Source organism: Triplophysa dalaica, chromosome 23, assembly GCF_015846415.1.
Source record: "Triplophysa dalaica isolate WHDGS20190420 chromosome 23, ASM1584641v1, whole genome shotgun sequence".
In the NCBI taxonomy this organism is placed as follows: Eukaryota; Metazoa; Chordata; class Actinopteri; order Cypriniformes; family Nemacheilidae; genus Triplophysa; species Triplophysa dalaica.
Window position 1 is genome coordinate 160,001 of NC_079564.1, and position 23,261 is coordinate 183,261.

The 23,261-nt window shown below is 39.2% G+C and overlaps 2 protein-coding genes across 3 annotated transcripts in view; one reads left to right on the top strand and one right to left on the bottom strand.

Moving 5' to 3' along the window:
* Positions 1 to 15,653, bottom strand: part of kcnc3b (potassium voltage-gated channel, Shaw-related subfamily, member 3b) — a 45,794-nt gene extending 30,141 nt beyond the window's left edge. For both annotated transcript variants that reach the window (XM_056737875.1, XM_056737874.1), the window contains exons 1-2: positions 15,166 to 15,653; positions 7,847 to 8,514 (exon numbers count right to left, since the gene is read on the bottom strand). In XM_056737875.1, coding sequence (XP_056593853.1) covers positions 7,847 to 8,464 — 618 coding nt within the window. In that variant the 5' untranslated portion in view covers positions 8,465 to 8,514; positions 15,166 to 15,653. The remainder of the gene's footprint in view (positions 1 to 7,846; positions 8,515 to 15,165) is intronic.
* A 2,629-nt stretch (positions 15,654 to 18,282) lies between these two features.
* Positions 18,283 to 23,215, top strand: LOC130413015 (dynein axonemal assembly factor 3-like). Its single transcript, XM_056737876.1, has 11 exons — positions 18,283 to 18,415; positions 18,599 to 18,711; positions 19,257 to 19,350; positions 19,623 to 19,783; positions 19,862 to 20,038; positions 20,115 to 20,237; positions 20,892 to 21,014; positions 22,173 to 22,383; positions 22,477 to 22,591; positions 22,680 to 22,754; positions 22,853 to 23,215. The coding sequence occupies exons 1-11, from the start codon at positions 18,307 to 18,309 to the stop codon at positions 22,989 to 22,991; spliced, it is 1,440 nt and encodes a 479-aa protein (XP_056593854.1). The 5' UTR covers positions 18,283 to 18,306; the 3' UTR covers positions 22,992 to 23,215.
* The last annotated feature ends 46 nt before the right edge of the window (positions 23,216 to 23,261 follow it).

Genomic DNA, 23,261 nt, shown 5'->3' on the forward strand with positions numbered 1-23,261 from the left:
AAAAAAGACTACAAACACAAACTTGTAAACTTGACAATCACAGATTTGAAAGTGTACACATGCTACAGCTCAGTGGACACACAACAGTGACATGTGTCTGATATAAAGTGTGTTTTGTAATGATACTGTATGTTTACTGTAGATGGTTGTGAGATCAGTTCTGGCTGATATGATCCGGACATTCTAAACATGCGTCTGAATGTTTACTGATGGATAAATAAGTGCTATTGAGTTGACATTGTGACACATGAGTTCATTGTATTCTGTTTGTGAGTCAGAAAAAATATAAAAAATATATATTCCTCACAGAAAATGACTGGAAGAAAAATAAATATTAAAGGGATAATTCACCCAAAAATGGAAATTCTGTCATGAATTACTCACTCTCTCCAAATATGTATAGATGTCTTTATTCTGATGAACACAGATAAAGATATTTAGATGAATGCTTGTAACCAAAAAGTTCTTGGACCCCACTGATTAAAATAGTAGGAAAAAAAGTTTTCAGTTTATTGCATTTATCAATCTTTGGTTATGTTACTTGAGGGAACAGTTGACTCAAAACTGAAAATTCTTTCATCATTTACTCACCCTCAAGTTGTTCCAAACCTGTATACATGTCTTTGTTCTGATGAACACAAAGAAAGATATTTGGAAGAATGTGAACAATTTTCTGTTGACAACCGTTGTAGAAACAAATATTGTAGGCTATATTTTTTGTTCTGTTGAACACAGTATGAGATATTTTGATGCATTTAGAAAAGAAAAACAATTCTGGGGCACATCTTATATCTAGTATAGTAGTCAGCCATGTCCCAGAACTGATAATTGCTCACATTCTTCAGAATATAATTTTCTGTGTTCAACAGAACAAAGACATGTATGCAGGTTTGGAACAACTTGGGGGTGAGTAAATGATGACAGAATTTTCATTTTTGGGTGAACTGTCCATTTATTGTAAATACAATTGTTCATTGTGCATTAACTCATGTATATAGAACGCATTTCGATTTAAAAATAAATGCTAATAGTATACATGCTGTAGAAGTATTGTTCATTGTTAATGAATGTTTTTTAATAATATCTAATCTAATCAGGAAACATAGTTGAAAATTCTTTGCTACAATCAACTAAATATTTTAAGTTGTGACCAGTGGTGAGCTGACATAATTTACATTTGGGAATAGAAATGAAGAAATCTTCAGATAATATATAAACAGGTGTTTTTAAAGGCATTTAGACCTTCCCAATACTTCCCAGATTATAAAGATGAAGCATCTATAGGTTTGTATGTGTTTGAGTCAGACGACAGGGTGTGATAGCGCTGCTCTGATGTGGCTCAGCAGGATATGATCTCACCGCCACAGGAAGGTCCAATTATTAGCCAGATGAAATGACGCAGCAGGTTCAAGCTCAGGCTCCCAGCGGAGCAGACATGAAACTAAAGAGATTGACTCACACAAACACACACACCTGTGTCAGGGAAAACTGAAACTTCTCATGTTGAATCTTCCAAAGGTCTGGCGCCAACGGTTCACACTCGCAGGAGTCAGTCTAGTGTAAAGTATACATGACCAATAGTGCTCAGACCAGTCCGTATGTGTGAGTGCATGGGGGAAATATGTGTCAGCGTCAGTATATTGAGAAATAAAGCTCATAATACCCAATGGGCATCTTTGGGCTTCAGCAGAAAGACTTGTGACAGGGAGAGAGGGAATTTCTCAAACATTGCTGATAGAGTTACAACCAATCGAAATAAAGCAGAGACAAGAAGTTTGCTGTCATTCACAATATTCAATAACTCTCCTCGTGTTTTTAGAATGGAGCGGTCCCAGAGCTGACACGTGGGTATGATATCTCTCCAGGCATATTGTTGTTAAGAAAACAATCTGAATGATTGGAAAGATCAGATGTTGCTCTTTAAGTGTCAACATAGTCTCAGATGTTTTCTCATACAATCGCTTTGGAAAATCAATTCAGAAACAAATGAGACTCTAATGGTTCAAATCCATGACTGGATATGTAAAATGAATAATCTGGATTTGATTCAAAATGATGATAAATGTTGGAGTTGATATTGAGCTCTTCCAGAATATTGACTGGCAAACTTGACAAATCTGAGCTCGGTCTGAGACAATGTTGAGATCTCTTCTGAAACTCTAATGACAGAAACATTTCTCCAGACAAATATATACGCTCTCGGTTTAACCTCGTTGATGTCTAGGAGAAACCACTCAGATGTTAAAGAGATCTCGTCTTTCATTCTGTCTTGTGTGCTTCCACTGAAGCGTTCAAGCTCCACACCAGCCTCTCTCAGGAGCGCTGGTGCCACCACCGATCATTACAGTGCCCGTCAAGGGCATGAGGATAAAAGAGAGGGACAACTGTTCCAATCGGCCATGGAACGTGACAGTATACTTGTCTTTGTCAATTAAGCCACCAGGAGCCCGAAAGCCGAGCCTCTGGGAGAAGACAGATCCACAGCCTACACTCTACAACCAAGTCAAGACTGAGAATGAAATATTGATGGAGGAGGGCGCCAAAATCTCTGAGCTCATAGTGAGACTCTACAAACACATGCATGATGTACCTCAATGAGCTAGAGATGAAGCAAAGCCAAACCACATCCGTCTAACAAACACCATCATGAAGTCTGTTGCTTTGGATTGGTGTAACTTCTGAAAAAATGAGCTTTACACATCACACAACAATCAGTTAAAACACTCAAGACTTTATCTTTGTTGTGATTGGCTGGATTTCTGGATCTAGGAACTACAAGGTCAAACTGAAATGTAACTGTGCTATTGAAATTGAAGTCAATGTCAGATATTTAAATCTATAAACACTGTTTGTGACACTTTTGAGATCTCAGTCTGAGGACTCTGGTCATATTGTTTCATGGCAGAGACATCTGAGACCTGAGCAAACGTCTTCAAATGACCTTCCTTCACTTTCATTGCTGTCTAGAAGAATTGAGATACAGTATTAAAGTGACAGTTCACCACAGTGACCTTCTTTCTTCCCCAGAACACAATAGAAGATATTTAGAAGAATGTTGTCAACTGGACGCCATTCACTTGCATTGGTTTTGTGTTAGACAGTGGAAGTGAATGGGGTCCAGTGCTGTTCAGTTACCAACATTCTTCGAAATATCTCCTTTTGTGTTCTACAGAAGAAAGAAAGTCAAAAAGGTTTGAAATGATGAGAGGGTGAGTACATGATGACAGAATTTTCATTTTTGGGTGAACCGTAACTAAAAAAAATCTACATGCAAGTTTTTTTTCTAATTGTAAAGTGAGAAATGTTCATGTTGTTACTATTTAAAGTGTATATGAATATAAATGATCATGTTCAGAAGAATGCATCTTCATTATAAAATGAGTGTGTGTGTGTGTGTCGGTTGTCACACTTTCATTGTGTTTGGAAGAGCACAGTTCTAACGTCACTGCGTGGTCTAAATTGTATTACACCATGCATAGCAACAAACCACATCTATGAGATCAAATGAAAAACGTCTCATTTTTGTCTCAGATATTTCTCCTGAGAAAGAGACATTAGAGTTTCAGACGAGATCTCAAACTGTGCTCAGATTCGTCTCGTCTGCAATCACAAAGTCAATATTATGGTAGATCTCAATATCAACTTATATTTTCATCACATTTTTACTCAAATCCACATGATTTGACCTCAACATTCTACATTCATTTACACCTCCAGACTCTTCATGTGCTTGATCAATTGTCTCATTTGTTTCTGTTTTCATTTTCCAAAGTAGTGGTATGAGAAAGATCCCAGACTAAGCTGATCCATAAAGAAACACAAGTCCATGTCCCGAGCTTAAAAAGAGCAACATCTGAGCACTGAAATCTTCCTCTAGGAGACTGTTAATGGCCGAATGTCTGCTCATCGCTCTCAATGGCATGTGAGAGAAAACCACAGGTAACAGGTGAGGCCCCTGTAGCGCTTTCATACATGCCGTTTGATAGCGGACTTATTCTAATGAATGATGTCACACTGCAAATACAGTGGAAAACATGTATTTCCTTCACAGATTGTGTCAAGAGAATATTAGATATGAATGCATTGCTCTGACACAAGGAGGAAAAGAGGGTCTTAACCTGTAATGTCAATGTTAATGAGACACATATGGATCACCATGTGAGTGTTTTTAAAGCATGTATCAGAGGACGCGTTCTCAATAACCTTCAGACGTGTCACACTTTCACTTGTCCTGCAGTCAGCTGTACGATGCGTTGTGTGTTGATCAGATCCCTTCTAACAGACAACCACAGGCCGATCAATAAAAGATCAATGAGAGGAGGTGGACAGCAGCTGCCTTTACTCATATTTGAAGATGTTCAAATGAGTCCATAAAGCATCTCTCCTTTATTCCCCCTCTCGTGTCTAACCACTCCCCCTCTTAAACCTCCACTCTCTCCTGTAATCCATCTTTTCTCTCTGCTCCATCCTCCATCGCTGTGTTTTGCTCATATTTCCTCTTCCATTCCCAGTATATCTCAACGTCTCTCGCTCCGCTGCACTGCTCTGACTGCGTAGTGAGTAGGATTGGCGCACAGTGTGTGTGCGTATGCATGTGTGAAGCAAGCTGGCATGTGATGGTCAGAGAAAGGATTGGTGCTGGTATGAATAACATGTACATTATCGTTCGGCTCATAAATGTTTCACACTTCACCCGCGCCGTGAATCTCCAGCAAGCGGCGTTAAATCACGTCAATAACATCCTTCCAGTCACCTCTGGTCTGTCCTCCAGCCGCCCGCTTCACTACAGCACTTATTCTGCAACACTCTCTCTTTGTCTTCTTACGGTGCTGCTGTGGCTCAGACTTTCAGACGCTTTCCTTGAGAAGTCATACATCGGCTAGTTTAGTCAATATTTTAACTCACGTGTGGTATTCAATGAGACAGACGATGCGATTATCGGTTCATGACGTTTTTCACCCACATCTTACATTTTTAGTAATAATTGTAATATTATATATATGTTTATGGTAACGTTTTACAATAAGTTGCTGTTTGTAACAGTAGTATATGCAACAGCTCACGGTTATGTTACTTGATGTCAATAGAGGTCTTCATGTTAATTGATGGTAAATTAACTCATGTTAAAAGTCAGAACGTTTGATTTTAATATTCTATTAGTAAATGCTGAAATGAAGATGAATTTACCTGAATAAACTCTGTTTTAGTATTCTTCATTGTTGGTTCATTTTAGCTGATGGAGTAACTGATTGTTAACAGACAGCATCTTATTGAAAGTGTATACAAGCTAAGAACAGACTTCAAATACATGTTTTATTATGTTATAATGTCTTTATTGTGTCTTGTTGTGTTCGCTGTATTTTTGAGTAATTATTACTAAACCAAAACCACCCGTCTGCAGTTTTTAATGATATAAATTGCAACGCATATCTTTTTTAAAAAGAGTTATCCGCTTTTGCAAATTAACCCTTTTATGTACTGTATATAATTGAACAGAAATGGTGAACATATGTAAAGTATTTTATATACTTTTTTACGACTGTGTTGCTTTAAATAGTTAATATTGCTGTGGACCCGCTAACAAAAACATGAATACCATACCAGAGTTAAAGTTATCGAAAGATGCCAACAATATTGATGGATTGGTTGACAAACACAAGTGTTGATTGTGTTATTGTGTCAGTAGGCTCATCGATAGACATAACTGTTATTAATTTCAAAGTGAATGTTTCTTTAAACCTTATTTCCTTAGATCACAGACCTATCATTGTAGGGCCACCTTCCCTTCTATACTCATTAACATCAGCATCATTACAAAAACCCATAACAGTGAAGCACTAGATTGTGTGTAGTGTGTGTGATTGTTTGCATTTGAACGCTTCCGTGCACAAAGCAATAGCTGTACAGTAACTCTGGCTGAGAGAGATGGTGAATGAACTGAGGTGAATATTGACCTGCCAGTGACATTCTGACAATGGCAATACAATTCCCAGGTGTCCAGTGTTAAACTCTAAACCCATTTTAAAATGTGCTTATATCATCTATGCATATTTAAACATCACTATACTGTACACCACCAACCCAACTGAACTCCTACATGACATCATGTCTTAGGCGGAGGCACTGGAAGATCAAAATATAGATGATATAAAGTGCTGTTGAATTGAAGCCTCATGCTTTTTTTATTGATTCTACACTACATAAGAGAGACAATCAGTCAATATACTGATGAATCCATGCACTTTTGGCCATAACTGGACCAATCTGAACACATGGACATAGATTTTCAATAAGCACCCAACCCAGAAATGTCCTGAAACACCACCTCAAGACACTTCCTCTATCATTTTAAACCTGATCCACACAGGAATGAACATGTCACCTGACGTGAAGCCACACGGACGGATTGGGTCTCAGACGTTTAACCGTCTCTCCATGCTAAGATATGAATGGCAGTCTTGCGATATCAATCAGATTTGATTCAATCTGTCTGATCTCTGCAGCAGCAGAAACCACTTCTCTGTAAAACACCTTGTATCAGAGGATAAAATCTTGTCTGAAGAAACAGAAGCAGCCATTAGTAGCCCTTAAAACACAGGCATGCCTTCAAATAAAGCTGCCCAAGGACGGGATTAACAAGCGGCCGAGCGTATTTCCTTCGTGAAGCATCGTAAGCATTAAACATTCATAAGAGCAGTGGGTTTTATGAGCTATAAATGCGGTTGTGTGGCCGCGAATACTTTAAACATCAGGATGGAAGGACTGCAGATATGAGCTGTGATTCTCAACATGCTTTTGCACAAAAAGATGTGAGGGAATGTGAGGATGATGTGTGTCTGGAGACAAACTCTGGCGATGCTCTGGATAGGTCTGATATGGTTTTTATCATCTGATAACTGTTCAGAGCCGTTCAGAGCTTGTTTTTGAATTGGGTCAACTGCTGCAATCATGCAATCAACTTTGCCTGCTCACCGCAACTGTCGGACGGTGAAGCTTGAATCATAAACAAAAATGACTCATTTTGTCTAAAATGTCTTAATAATTCAATTGACAGAATCAAGAGTTTCCGAGGTCAAGTGTCATGATCACTGCACAACGCTAGCTCGTAAATCAGCACTTTTGGGGATGAAACCCACAACTTTAATCAAGCCCGTTCTTAAACCGCTCAGCTTCTCTATGCTAGGATAAACTACAAACATGATTTCATTTACTGTCCAATCATTTGGCTGACACTTTTAGTCAATGTCACTCACTGTAAACTTATGAAGAAGAATATCTCAAGGGCACAATGACTCAAGGATCAACGCGTATGTCTTTCAGAAAACAGCCCACTGGGATTTACCACCTTCAGTTAAACCACACTACATGCTAAACACCTTACGGTCTACGTTCTAAACACACACATGCGTATTTGGAGGAATAGAGATGTTCTATTCCTTGATACTATTATCCAGAGTGACGTGATCTTCAGCAACATTTTGATATTATAGCATCAGGCAACATCATGATTGGTGTCTACAAACACAACAAAGTTGGTTATAGAGAGAGTGGAGTCCACTGGTAAACGGATGCCACTATTTAATAATTCATAAATGTATGATAAAGCTCAAAGGCGAAATGGCTACACTTCATATATCACGCCTGGTCTGGTTTGAACTCGCAACCCTTTTGTACCTGGACAAACACGGGTCTTGAATGAAGCTCATGAGTTAAACTTCAAAGATCACTTCTTTGTAAAGTTTGAGTCAACAACCTTACATTTACAACCCCAGCGAAACCGCAAAACACACAGAACACGCATTTCAATAAAGGAGCTGTCCATTGTGACGTGGTGCTGAAAACTCACCCGCGCGTATTTGGATGAATAGGGGTCCTCGAAAAGCGCCCAGATCCTGGGTCGCCACACCCGCCACCAGCCCGCCTTCCTGCCGTCCTCCTGCAGACACAGTCGCTTGAGATCTCCGTCCCCCGCGAGCGCAGGTTCGTCCTCGGGCACCTCCGGCTCAGGGTTCTCGAAGCTGTCCAGCGCCTCTTCCGCGTCCCGGTGCTGTCGGTAGTTCATCCAGCAGCACGCCTCCACGTCCGTCTCGTCGATGCCCCAGAAGGCGAGCTCCTCCTCGAACAGCGGGCCGCAAACGTCGTTGGGACAGTGCAACTTGCCCGTCCGGTAATAGTTGAGGATGAAGGAGAAGACGGACGGGTGGCGGTCGAAGAAGAACTCGTCGGACTTGGGGTCGTAGTCGAAGTTGTTGAACGCGTCCACCTCAGTGAGCCACGACAGCCGCGTACCGGGCAGCGTCTTCAGGGTGCTCCGGTACGTCTCATGTCTCACGCCGCCGCAGTTGATGACGATCTTCTCGCTTTCCGACGGGCAAGTCATGTCGGCGCTGTAACATGCTTTGTTGGACGACTTGTTCCCACCCTTGCGCCCTTTGAATGAGGAGACACACACCGAACTGAGCATAAGGGAGGGAGAGGAGGAGAAGAGCGGAGAGGGGAGGAGAGAGGAGCAATCTGGGAGGGGGAGATGAAAGAGGGAGGGGATGGGGGGGAGGGGGAGATGTTTAGTAAAGGTAAAGATGGATAGTATTTAACATGTTCATACATCAAGAATACTGCATTTACATGAGATTCATCACATCGCACACCGTGACCTTGTGTTTTTTGACAAACTGTATATATGCATTAAGAATTCATAAATCTAAGTACAGAAGACTGACAATAAGGTCATGGGATTGGACAACAACAGGTGTGCCCCTTAGGACAACTCATTAGCCATCATACATCAACAAAACTGTAAATATTCAATATTGGAGGAGACCAAAGGCATGTCACCTTCACTGTGAATGTCGCATTCAACAGTTCTAACATCACATTAACAAAACCATCTCTGCTCAGTTAGAATGTTTAACAATTTGAAAATAAATACTGTATTGAACAAGATGCTGGTTACAGTAACATCAGGTTGACCAGATCCTGTCAGTCAAATGTTCTCACAAAGCAATGCCACTGAGTGAGATTGCAAAGATGCAATTGCGGGCGAGAGACCGAGAGAATCTTGCGACTGATTAAGATTCTTAATGTCTCTCTATCTGTTAAGATGAAGCAGCTAGTAAGTCAAGAGCTTCACTGGAGCTTCATTGCATGGGAGAACGAGAGAGAGAGAGAGAGAGAGAGAGAGAGAGAGAGATGCTTATTATGCACACACAGCAGTACTGTAGCCCGAGCGTCACATGGTGGGAGGGGTTGGAGAGCAAGAGAGAAAGAGTGTGTGTGAGAGAGAGTGCAGATTTGCTGCAGTAAAGAAGACTTTCTTCATTCTTCTTTTTACTACTTATTTCATCTAAACGTTATTCCGTCCAATCTCAATGATTCTGATGTTGGATACTTTTTAAAAGAATATCCAACTTTAGTTCATTTTCCTTTTCTTTTTATTTCCTATCCCATCTCGGTATGCCTCACCCCAACTCTTCTTCTCCATCCCCCCTCCCACTCCTCGCTTTTCAATTCCGCATTAAGGAGTCACAATTCACTGGGAACCACACCGGACTCCAGCATCACATACTTTTACTCTTTACTAACACATCTCCTTTCCTCATTAATATACTTTCCTACTATCTCTTTCTTTGCATCTGTTCTTCTTGAGCTTGCTCTCTCTCTCTCTCTCTTCAGTCATTTCTTTGTTTTAATACTTTTCATATTTCTCTTTTGCAGGTAAAAATTCCACAGATCTGAATTATTTTCATTTTCCTCTGTCACTTCACTGTCTTTTTATCCTAATTCTGCACTTGAGACAAAGTTATTGAACTGGAATGGAACCGCATATAGAGTGACTAGGAGGAAGTGAAGTGAAACAACATTTTGGGTAAGATGTTATTTACTTACTTTTATGGTTGCATGGACACTTTTGCAGAAGTATGCACAGAAAATGTAACTATTTTCATGTTATTTATGCTTTTTATAGATGTTTAGTCAATTATGAAATACTGTACTGAGAAGTGCACAATTGTACAGTAACTTGCGTAAAGCTAGAAATAGTTGGAAACTTTCCTTATGATTATAGAGTGCTATAAAGTTATACATTTGAACAATAATGTAAGGAAAATTAACAAAAACTATTTTAATTTATTATTTAATAGAGAGTTAAGTTATGTAATGGGTTTTGATGCATGAAACTGTAATTAGCGTAATATGATGCATTGTAAAGCATATGTAGATGAAGCAGAATATAAATACAGGGCATTGCCAGTCTGATATGTTCAATAGCAGCTCGTCAATTAAAAAGTGTGAGTCATTAATGGAATTATGTGATACCTAAGGGCACCCCGAGGAGGCATTAAGACAGAAAACAATTAAAAAAGTGAGATAAGTGAACACACAGGTGAAATGAAAGTGATAAATAAGGGCAAGTGAGGTGAGGGTAAACATATTAAAGAAACAAAAGGACAGATATAGAAACAGACAGATAGATTTTTGATATCAGCACCCTGGACAGCAGCACTGCCAAAATTACCAAACCAAGAGAAAATACAGTCTAATCAGTCACAGATATAAAAAATTATATTTATTATTTAACACAATTCAAATATTAATTTATTCACTACTTGTTTGAAAAGAAAATAATTGACTGCTTTATGGTAGCTTTAAACTAGGAATAGTTATACGGGCATTGGGGAAAAATTAGAGAAAAAAAAATTAACACTGTGCAAAGTTATAAAACACAGAAAGCAAGTGCTTTATAAAAGTGCAGCACAAGAATTGAAAGGGTTAACATCTTTTCACTGCACCGTGTGTGTGTAAAGCACCAGAGCTCAGCAAAAGTGGTGATGCTTCATTTGAGTTGTTTATTTGTATTTTTTTGAAGGGGCTCTGAAACAAAAGGTTAAAAGCGGAGAAAGAAATAAAAGCAGAAAAAATGGGAAGCATGTTAATTATAATGAAGGTGACTTGAGAAAACCAGAGGCAGGGGCAGAAAGAGATGAGGTGTTTTTAACCAGCGGCTCATCTCTCCACTGCACTCTCTACTGCATGTGCGTGTGTAAATGCGGCACATGAAACCTGAAGAATATAAGAGAAACGTTGCGAGAGGCAGAAATGCAGTTAAAAGTGAAGAGGAAATGGAAGCTAGGGGAGAGAGAGAGAGAGAGAGAGAGAGAGAGAGAGAGAAATAGGGGTGAGCTGAGGAGGACTGCAGTGACGCTAATATACATTAGCAGTAACACTGCGGTAAGAGGGGGAGGGAGAACTGAAGAGATCAGGAGAGACCAACACTGACAGAGACGGGGAGGGGGCGAGAGAGGGAGAGAGAGAGGCAGAGGAAAAGGAAGATAATACAAGAGATGTGGTGACGTGAAATAAGGAGTAAAAAAGAAGAGAGTGCATGAAAACTGTGAAATAAAGTAAAAGCCGTCAGAGGCTGTAACACAGATTTCTCAGGTGTGTGTGTGTGTGTGTGTGTGTGTGTGTGTGTATGCCTAAAACCTTAAAGGTACAGTACAACATTTTCTGATGGTTAAATAATTTCAGCTAGTTCACCCCAAAATTCTGTCAATCTTTTTTAGTTCTATAAATGCTGTAAATGACTCCTTTTTCTGTGGAACACAAAAGATGGGAAAATGGGAAATCATTGTTGTTTGGTCACTGACATTCTTCAAAATATCTTGAAAGTCACATAGGTTTTCATGTTTAGCTGAACTATCCCTTTGATTTGTGCAAACGGCTTTAAGTAAACCACTGCTAGGTTGTTTCCTCCTAAAAGTGGTTCTCAAAACCAGGAGGACAATGCAGCCAATGGCATGGTTTTGGGGCGGGACTATCTGTTTGTCTAACCAATGACAGAGTTTTTGAAAATAAATGTTTTTGCTTATCTGTTTGTTGATATTACTGGCACAGAAAAAGAGACTTCACCTGTAATGTTTGTTTTTGTAATAATGGAAGGGTTTATCTTCATCTGACTCATAATTAGAGGTTGTCAACTCTCTGTTTGACATGAGAACAGCAGTACATCATCTCAGTGTTGCCAGAGTTGTCAAAATCAAAGGTGAGAAAACAGATTCTCACATTAAACAGACTTCTATACGTGCAGAAAGGTGCAAAATGATTGACTAAGAGAAAGTGTCATTGATAGTTTGGCTGAATGGCTATGCAGAGAGTCTGACCTGACCATGGCCCACAATCACAGACTTTTACTTGTGCAGGAGAAAAAGATGTCAAATAAATGATGGATAGCAGCCATTAAAAATCACAAAAATGTAGTAAACATGTGAAGGACAAAACTCAGAGGTCATAAAGAACATACAGTACAGTACATGCAGAGCACAAGATAATGTGAAGGACAGACGGTGAAGGACACAGAATTGAGGAAGCAGTTATTGTTAAAGAGGATGCCTGCAGCAGTATGTATGTTTCCCACCACTGCGGTTTACAAAAAAAGACCCTCTTTAGAGGGAATCAGTGTGTCTAATGGCTGGCAGACCCTCACATTCCTCTGACTGGTCCAGTAGAGCCCCCCAAAGACCTTCAATGGAACTGCAGCAATGCAGAGAGATGCAGTCGCCTCCCCTTTGCAGTGACAACACATTCAATGTCCTTTATCAACCCATGCAACACAACACACATCCCTTTCCATCCTGCAAAAATCATTTCCAGCGCTTCATCAAGACATTTATCAAAAACACATCTTCATTCCCTTCTCTCCCTCCTTGAAAGGTCACAACATCATAGCCACTGATGCAAAAGGAAATATACCATGAATGAGAGCGATAGAAATAACAGACAGTTTTCTTCTGCTAGCACTCTTATCTCTTAAACGCGTGGGGTATTTATTAGTACAAAAATACCCACAGCAAAAAAAAAAGATTTTCATTCATATCATCAAAATTGTCCAAATCTAAACCTCTAGAATCATCATGTGTGCTTCATTTCAGCATTCCTGGTGTTTATGTTTCTGTGGTTGAGAAACACATCACTACAGCAGAGATTGTGTGTGTGTGTGTGTGTGTGTGTGGACATTTTCATCTTTTCATTAGAAACCGCAGTGAACATCATACAAAATAACATCTGCTTCCGCCAGTTGTGATGTGAAGGGCAAACTATGATCCTGTGCTGCCTGTCCCTAAAAGCTCATTCACATCAGAGCTTGATTCTCTTTTGAAGAGGAAACTAAAACACTGGAGTACTTCAAGCAGGGAATGACGTAGTCTCCAAAACATTTTAAAAAGTGCGGATCTAATGTGGATCCATACTGTTAGAAGATCATTGGATTAAGAGATTGTGTTTTAGTAAAAGTGCTGGGTAAATATTGGACAGAACACTGCTGGGTTAAAAAAATGACCCATCCAACAATAAAATGTGATTTATTTTAACGAGCAGTGTGTTGAGTCCAATATTTACCCAGCACTTTTATTAAAACACAATCCAATGATCTTTTAACAGTATAGATCCACATTAAACTTATCATTTGTTGGCTCTTATTCATATACTTATTTATACATCTTCATTGGTATGATTACAAAGACATAAAATATCTAACAACGTCCATTTTCTGTGATGTTTAAGCGACTCATCAGCGGCAGAGACAGCCAACATACACAAATCTATTCTGTCAAAAGTGAAGAGAGTAAAATGTAAGAAATTACTGGAAATATGAAGGTCAAAGTTGCTAAATGAGTAAATTGTATCATGAGAGTTAGAGAGAGAGAGAGAGACAGAGAGAGAGAGAGAGAGAGAGAGAGAGAGAGAAAGAGAGAGATTGAGAGAGAGAGAGAGAGAGAGAGAGAGAGAGAGAGGATGACACACTGAGATCAAAATCTGTCTATCAGAAGTGTCCTGTATCGCTAGTAGTGTATATATTGATAAAAGAAGCCAGAATGACACCCATGAATCAATCGTCTACAAACACAAATAAATATCCTTCTTCACATGAACATTAGAGTGAAGCAGGATATATAAATCTGGCATAACATAGTTCAGAAATCTGAGAGAATTCAGAAGTCAAAGGTAGTCAGGTAATACTGTATGATAGGAAGTGATTAACAAGAAAAAGGTTAAAGAGTTTGTGCTATAATGAGACAGAAAAAGAGAAAGAGAGTATGTGGGAAAAAAGAAAAAGTGTTTTCAATGTGTCATTACTGATACGACAGAATTAAACATTTCATTTTAAATAGATTATATCAAAATAAAAGAATAGTTGAATAAACTGATATACTGAAGGATTCTAAATAAATCCCCATGTCACATTAAAAAGAGGAATTAATGAATAAAAGAAGAAGAATGTGTTAAAACATCCCAGCAACTGTGTGGTTTGTTTCATTTCAGCCAACTGAACGGTTCACCTCGTCCCTCTCACAGTGTAGCATATAGAACAAGTGTCAAAGTCATTCTATATCAAAATCTCTTCTATTTTACTCATTTTATTCAATAAATACTCATTGATATCCAGTGTGCGTGTGTCATCTTCCCAGGTCCTGACATCACGCTCCGCAACACTCACATCACACAACACTGAGTTCAACACTCACAGACTGACATTCAATTATTCACACTCCGTATAAATATAAACCCTGACATCTCCCCTTTCTGCATTCTGTGCTTTTAATTCATCACTTCACACAAGCTTTCTACAGACTCTCTCTCTCTCGATTACTCATCACTGCAGGAAAGAGATTCTAGTATCTAGGGTGGCAGCCTCCACTGAGGCCAATAGGTGAATATTGAGTAAACAGTGTCAAATCATCTTCTGTTGTTAATTCAAAACAATCTGGCTGCATGTGAGGACGTATTCTGAAAAGATGGAGACATGTGGACATGTATGTAACGTGTCCCCTGCATCATTAGACACACCTGCCTGTCTGCCATGATCTTCTGCATGAACTGTGTCTGGTATTCTTATCTGTGTGTCTCTGTATCCTTTATCATAAATACACCAAAACAGTACTTGTTGAATGTTGTGAAAGTAAGGCAATGTTCTCCTTATCTAAAATCAAACAGATTTTTTAAACCTGAAACATATTCAAATAAAAACAGAACAAATAGATAGAAAGAGACTTTATTTCACCTCGTGCGCACATTAGCCAGACACAATGAACAATACACACAATCTGAGACTGCACACACACAACATCACTACACACAGAAATACACATCTACACTTAGTAGTATACTCACTATAGGTTGAGTTCAGATCATATGTTAATCCATATGAATAAACCCGACGAGATCACGACATGAGGTCCGATGTTCCACGGATGGCGTAGAAACGGTTAACAAGACGCGCGCGCGTGTCGGCGCTAATAAATGACACCCTAGTAAATACGCCAATTAACAGTAATGAAGAGAACACACAGACACACAAACACACACACACACACCCTGTCTTAATGCGCGCGTGTGCGCTACAACTGTCTGCGCGACGAGTCAAATAAATGTCACGAGCTCCTCTCCTCCCTGCGCGTGTGAACAGCTCTGTCTCGTGCAATGATGAAGAGGATGATGGTGAAGATGGTATTTTGCCTCCTCAATGCACGCGCTTCATGCTTCAGACAGACGGCACACACACACACTCGGTCACGCACGCACGCATACACGCGCGTGTCTCTGGCGGAGCTGCACCTCGCGCATTTATATATTTATTTCATATTTTCTTCTCTTTCAGATATCACGCGTGGGCGGTGGGAGGACTCGATGGGTGACTGTGACGTGGCGGAGCAGAGGCGCGTTTTCATTCAAAAACGATCACAAATGAGCACATTCTTTCTTACTGTGGAGACTAACAGTCGGAGATCACTTTCTTTTGGGATTTTTTGAACGCAACAAATTACAGCACAGCAGTGTGTATATAATCCATATTTGTTGTTTGTTATCAGATGGTGTGTTTTGTCAACACTGTAAACTGTCAACAAGATTTTATGAGATTAACAGTTGGTTGTTTAATCTTTTTAATATATCCCACAGAAAAAAAATGATTTAAAAAGATTTTATTAAGTTAACATAACTGTTTATTTTTGTGATACTGAGTGTAGATAAAAAACATTTTGAAGCCATGCTGCTTATTGAGTCTTAAAAGTAAAAGCTAGATTTGTCAATGTGTTACTCACTTGTGTGCGTAATTTCATCAGATCATGTTAATTATCAGATTTATGTTTCCGTCTGCATTGGATTCATGTTCCCTCTACTGTGATGTTTAGAACTAGACTCCAGGTGACATCACTTTGAGAGAATAGGGACAACCCTTTCAAATCTTCTCCAATCGTTAGACTAGCAAAAGTGAATTGGGACACGCCCTGAGTGCACTGACGCCATGAGCTTTAGACCATGTGCTTACATCATTAAAATATTGGCGTTGTGTTGCTTCTTCACAACGGATGAAAGTATCTCCTGCATCTCCTTTCTGGAGATATTGGCACTTCCTGGGTTTTCTTCTGATTAACTGTTGCTCAACATAGATCCCTGTCCTGACATAAGGGTGCATGTTGACACACATTCTCTCACCTTGCACTGCAATATTAACAAACAGAGCAAAGAAATGAGACACGCAAAATGATTCGTCCTGAGCTAAATCACACACACAAATTCGCGGCAACAGTAAATCACACTTTTTTTCCTAGAGAAGAAACAAAACAAGCAGCAGGACATCTTTACAGGCAAATTCTTTTCTTTGGTGAACCAGATAATGTTAATGGGGTCTTATGGTTTGAATCCGTGTTGTTCTGTGTCTTTGGTGTGTTTTAAGTTGCTCATGCATGTATTAGACGTGTAAAATAGCAGAAATGAAAGTGTGGGAACAAAAGATTCATTCTATGTAAAAGTCTGTGAGTAAAGTGTCTTCTTCAGTCGTTACTCGCCCGCCCTGAGAATACAACAGACTACCTTCTGTCACGAGTCTGACTCTCTGACCATTAGACCACGACTGCCCTCACACTACAGTCACAACATGTTTACCTGTGTCCAGTCTCTATAAAGAAACATTTATGACTTATGGGCCTACCATACATGTGTGTAGAGACTGGACACACAACTTGGAGAAAGTTCACAAATCTACTTTTATAGTTTATTCAATTCAAATGTAACGATGTAAATTCAAAATTCGATTATATAAAAAAGATAGGCCTGTATATGTGTGTATGTTCAATTATAGCGTAATTTAAGGTTGATTTGGGCACTTTCTGATGAAAAGCAAATAAAACATTATTAACTGCCCCCTACTGGAAGAAAACAGACACACCCAGTTATAAAACAGGCAGTTTTTGGACCATATACTGGATTAATTTTATGAACAAATGAATATTAAGTATTTTTTTCTTCATGAGTTCCAGAAGCATCCTGGGCCTCAAAACACAACGATTATAAATCGGCGTCCAAAATGTCCATTCTTTAATTAATAGCGGAAAATGACGCATGAGGGTACATCTATAGAAGCACGAGCTCTCTCGCGCGCATACATCGCTCGTCTTCTGACGTTGGCAGATGTTGCGACCAAAAAAGTACATCTGATATTTACATTTTAAACAAGATTACGTTTAAGTGTAGGCCTATGTGTTGCATTTAACAATAAACTAGCTAATGTTACTTGAAGTTGTTTGTTTCAGAGGTCTGTCTTCCGGATGATCTGTCGACGAACAACAGTAAATTGGAAGCAGATTTGGGACTAAAATCACCTCAGTGTCTATGAACGAATTGTGGATCTTAATACATCTTTCCTACAGAAATATATTTTACCTTCTGTCGCAAACAGTAATGTTACTGCTTTTAAAAAGATATGTAAACTGCAATATGTAAACTAAATGGTTTATGAAAAAACCCTCTTTTGATCACATTAATAAAATTGTAAACCATAATTTCAGACAATTATACCGTGTTTGCACAAAGTTAGTTTGGAGGTTAGTAAACTTGGATTTTAACCTCGAACTCCGTCTCCCCTTATGGGTCAACAGGTCGAAAGTAGCAAGTGTTCATTTTAAAGACTTTACATGTTTAGATGTTTTTGTTGTTTAGTGTAAATTACGCAATAAAAAAGCAGCGCAATAATTCAGGCAAATAATAATAAAGAGGTTTCAAGAACAAATGTTTGGAGAGGGGGAGGGACTGACTGTTGCTAGGCAACCGCCAAACTTCTACGCATACATCGCGAGGGCGAGTTCATCAGGATTAATATCACTAAACTTCATATCTATTGAACTAACTACGGATACACCTGCGTTTATATCAAATAAATGATTCGCGTTACTGACTTGCGTTGAAATCGAACAGTTTAGCAAGAAATGAGAAAGCATGAAAGATCTTTAACCTTTTAGGAAAATAAGCTGTAAAATGAAGAAATCACATTGTTTAAGAGGAATGAGCGCGAGGCGGAGCGTTGATGGCGCGGGATGCGTCACCTGGTGGGGTTTCGGACCAGCGCGAGACCTGCTGAGCTCAGGTAATGATAACATTTATTAATCACAATAATATCAGTCACATAATCAGAAACACATGTTTAAGTATAACGCAATGTATCTAGCCTCTGTTCTCTTAAAGAGGTTTTAATAACAGGTCTATTTAACCACAAACAAACGGAGCATAAATGTGTTTTTGATCCCGTGTGATGTTTAAATACTTGCAGATGTTCACACAGTGAGGTCAGATGGAGAGTTGAATATTCTGCTGGTGGGCAGTGGAGACCCCAGACACATCCTGAAGACCATCAGTGGAATCACAGAGAGTGACGTGATACATGTCAGTGAAACAGAGAGACTTTATTACACATGAATGTCTCAGATAAGATTCAAGTTTATTTATAAAGCGCTTTTCACAATGTGTATTGTTTCAAAGCAGCTTTACAGGGGCAAACAGGAAAAACAGAAAAGTTAAAACACAGCACACTGCATGGTATTTATACAACGAGTAAGATCATTCTAATAAATAATATCTAACTTCTAAATAAATGAATGAATGAATGAAGTCTCCCGGTGAGGAGGCCAACACTGCCCTGCTGTGGCGAGAAACCCAAACTCCAATGATTGATTAATGGAGAAAAAAACCTCGGGAGAAACCAGAGTCAACCGGGAGGGCCAGATCCCCTCTGACGTGTCATAGCTGCACCCAAACTGCTGACATGTGATTTTAGTTTAGCATTTAATACCAAATATTGTAACTTTAGCATTAATAAGACAAGTAGTCCGTCTTTGCTCTTGGTTGGGGATGTAGTGGTCTGAGCTGGGATGGTCCGATGGTCTTATTTCTCTTATGTAAGAAGTGTTGTTCATGTGGATGTGTTGCAGGTTTGGGTGATTGAGAACAGCATGGAGATTGTTGCCAGACAGTTACTTCTGATCTACTGGTCACTTCTGAGCCCTGAGACCATCAGTGTGCACAGTGTGTTCTCCTCTGACATTTATACTGACCGTTACCAGAGCCTCCCTTCACATGTGATTGATATTATACATGAGTTATTGATTCTAAACTATCTATCAGACAGCACACACTGACAGAGATCTTAAAATGCTTCACATGCTACACATAACGCTATTTCCCCAACATTATACAGATCATAATTAAATCTGTTCTGTTATTACTATTTGTCACACTTCACTACGTTGGACTGGAGATGACTAAGTTTGTGGTGAATCTGTGTTTCATGTTTTCAGAGAAGACCGAAGTGTTTCTGGAGATCTTTGGGAACCTTGAGATTCGCAGCGAGACAGAAGAGTTTCTCAAACAGGCGTCATCTGAACTCTGTCAATCCATCACAAACACACTGGTCTCTGACTCACACACACATGCGTGTCTTGACACCAGTCTTCTGAAGGTCCACGTTCATCATTTACAGACACATTTCTCTTCTCACTCGGGTCACTGATATTAACCCTCGGCTGTTTCACCTCAGTTTAAGGAGAGAGATGATTTGGTCCAGATCTTTAAGTCGTGGGAACGACCTCCTTCTGTGCCAGCGAGTATACGTCAGGTTTGGGACGCCCGTGTTCGGCAGCACCTGGGAGCTCGATATGATTCACGTCAGGGCTGTTTCGACTGGGATCTCACCATGAAACTGCACCAGAGAGGCGTACGTGACACAACCCTCCACACTTGATGACTTTCTGTGAAGGAAAGTCTTTTTTACATCTGTTTTTCTCCTTCAGTGTGGTGTCATAAACAAACATCAGTATGTCAAGTGGAGAGAAAGTGGGGTGGCCTTTGAGATGAGGGAGGGGCTATATCAAACAGCCAATCAGAGTCTGCTCTCCACACAAGTCTTCAATCACGTGAGTGGTTTCCACAAATTTGACCAAACAAATCTCTATTGTTTGTTATGCGGGACCATTGTGTGTGTGTGTGTGTGTGTGTGTGTGTATGGGAAGGGTAAACCCTACAGTATTGGGACAAATGTTTTTGGTCCCCATGAGGAAACAAGCTTAATTACACAGCAAAACCTCCAGTGTTAAATGAATGAACACGTTTAGTGTTTATATAATTCTCACTCAGAGTGTTAAAAAGTAACACTGAAGCAGAGTTAAAGTTAATGAGATAATTAAGGTGAATAATGAAGTGATGATTGATCATTAATGATGAACACCTGCTGTTAACAAATACAATCACTGAAGAAAACATGAAAAATAAGAAATCACCCTGATAGTGTTTAGTGTTTCCTTTAGTTGGGCTCTTATCATTGTTAATTATTTTCTTTATTTTTGGTCACTAAAAGTTTTCATTTAACACTGGAGGTTTTGCTGTGTATCATACAGGATCAACTTTTTTGAAAATCTGAAAGAGCAGAAAGTGTTGTGTGATTGTTAGGTTTAGGGGGTGGTTATATGATATACAGTTTCTACAGTATAAATACCATTATGTTTGTGGAATGTCCCCATAAAACATGGAAACCCAACATGTGTGTGTGTGTGTGTGTGTGTGTGTATCAGAGAGGAAACAGGGTTTTGGTTCGAGGATATTGGGGTGATATTGTCTCCAGTCCATATCTGGCCTTTGGCATAGAGACCGATGACAAACACCTGCTGAACAAACACAACAATCAACATGTCAAGGTAAAAACACTTTACTTAAAGTATATAGTATGTGTGATGCTTTATAAAAAAAATTAATGTATTAGTTATAATTACAATGCATTGTAATGTCTCATTTATAATTGTAACTACAGGTAAAACATTATAACACTTATCAATTCATTCTTACACTTTGCATTTTTAACTTTATAATTCTTTACAATAACATTAAAGTAAGTGATAATGTACAGGGAGCAGGTTGTTATCACAAAAATAATCCCTGACAGTGTGATCAGTTCATGAAGCTGAGTGTCACACTGAAGGGGCTTATTTCATGAAAACAGTCAGCTGCTTGTACATTATCCCGCTTATTACACGGCTACTTGCCACATGAGAAATAAACTGGACATGAAATGTGAATTTGAAATATTTGATGAGCTAATTTTAACTGAATGCAGACCTTCCGCGAGGAACAGCAGTTTAGTTCCGGTTTTAAAGTAAGAAACGACGTTCAAACGTCACAAACAGGCAAATTGGTTTACTCATTAAGTCATACATGTTATTAAAAGACATATTTATAATACATTATTGTGTAATATTAAACTGACCCTCTCAAAATAATTTTCAGTATCCGGGTTACAGGATGATATTAGTTTTGAGCGGTTGTCATTTGAAAAGAACAACACCTGGAATGTCGCGACTGGCCAATCAGAATCAAGCATTCAAATGAGCCGTGTAATAATGTTTTACTACACAGATCATGAACAATTATGATGCATCATACCCTGTTAATAACCCCTTATAATGCATTATCATTTATACATAAAGGCTTTCAGTAAAGTGTTACCTAAAAATCTCACTTACATTTCAAGCTATCATGTGGCGCAGGGTTTAGTGTGTGGCGCTAGCAACACAAAGGTCATGGGTTTGATCCCAGGGCATTGCATATACTTAGAAACAAATGTATAGGATAATGCAATGTAAGTCGCTTTGGATAAAACCATCTGCCAAGTGCATACAGACGGACAGATTAGGGAAATACAAGTGTGCATCATTATTAAACTGAATGTACTGTAAAAGGGTCAAATGTTTTTCTCTTTTATATATAATATATGTTTACAGTTAGTAGTTGACATTGTTTAATCCAAAGATAACATTCGTGTCATGTTTTACCTTTCTCTGGCTGTCTCTCCTGTTCAGACTGCTCAGGATATCTCTGAAGTGAATATCATGGCGTTGTTTGAATGTCTTGCCTATAGAGGGCGCTGTCCTCAAAATAAAGATGCTCCCGGCCAATCCAGTACCTGTAACCCATCCACAGAAGACCCCCAAAGACCCGAGGACACACAAACAAATGACACCGGCTCTCAGACTCACACAAAACCGGCAGAAAAGACGTCACATCCATTCAGTAATATCATAACATAAGTCATTCACAAACATTTATAAACATCATCAGTACAGATCTGCTTACATTAACTTCTGTGTCTGTGTGTTGTTACAGATTTGATGGACATAAAAGGGGTGAAAATCTCATTTCTGTCTCCAGACTCTCTCAGCAAACTTCCTCTCAAAGACAGACACAAGAACCTGTTTAACACTATCTACTGTTCAGCCAGGTGACACATCACAGAGATAACACACATGACTACACAGAACTGGGTTTCAGTCAAACTCTCTCTCTCTCTCTGTCTCTCCCTCTCTCAGTATGGTTCATCAGATAGACTCATCTCTGAGACACCTCGCTGCTCCTGACGCCGTTCTGGTTATAGAGCTGGCCACGTGAGTCCACCATCACACACACACACACACACACACGCACGCACTCACACACTGTTGTTTTCTATGACTATACACCTAACGTTATTGTGTCTGTTCAGCCACCTGTTGGACCTCTCTAGAGAGCAGGTGTCAGGCTTTGCTGAGAGAGTGAAGGACATCGCTGAAGAATCAGGTTTCACACCCAAACTAAACCAGAGCGCTTATGAGTATTCAACATTCACACTGAAACAGAACTGAACACAAACTGAACTAATGTACCGTCGACTACATCGTGAATTAAAACCCTCCCAAAAGGAGATTTGTTTCAATAAAACACATGAACAAATATTACTTTATCTTCTGAATATAAATGTATATTCATGCAATATATGAACAGTTTTAAATGTTGCAAATTTTGTCCACATTAAACAAAAAAACTGTAGTGGTTTTAAAGAGCTGTATTGTGGGAAACATCCAAACCCTTGTGAAAATTGGAAGAAATCATAATAAAAGAAGAAAAGCAAATCG

What these genes read in the sequence shown, in the direction of transcription:
- LOC130413015 (XM_056737876.1), top strand. Translation starts at nt 18,307, where the DNA reads ATGAAGAAATCACATTGTTTAAGAGGAATGAGCGCGAGGCGGAGCGTT. An exon ending in CAGAGAGTGACGTGATACAT is followed by an intron (nt 18,712 to 19,256) that starts GTCAGTGAAACA and finishes GATGTGTTGCAG; the next exon opens with GTTTGGGTGATTGAGAACAG. An exon ending in ACAACAATCAACATGTCAAG is followed by an intron (nt 21,015 to 22,172) that starts GTAAAAACACTT and finishes TCTCCTGTTCAG; the next exon opens with ACTGCTCAGGATATCTCTGA.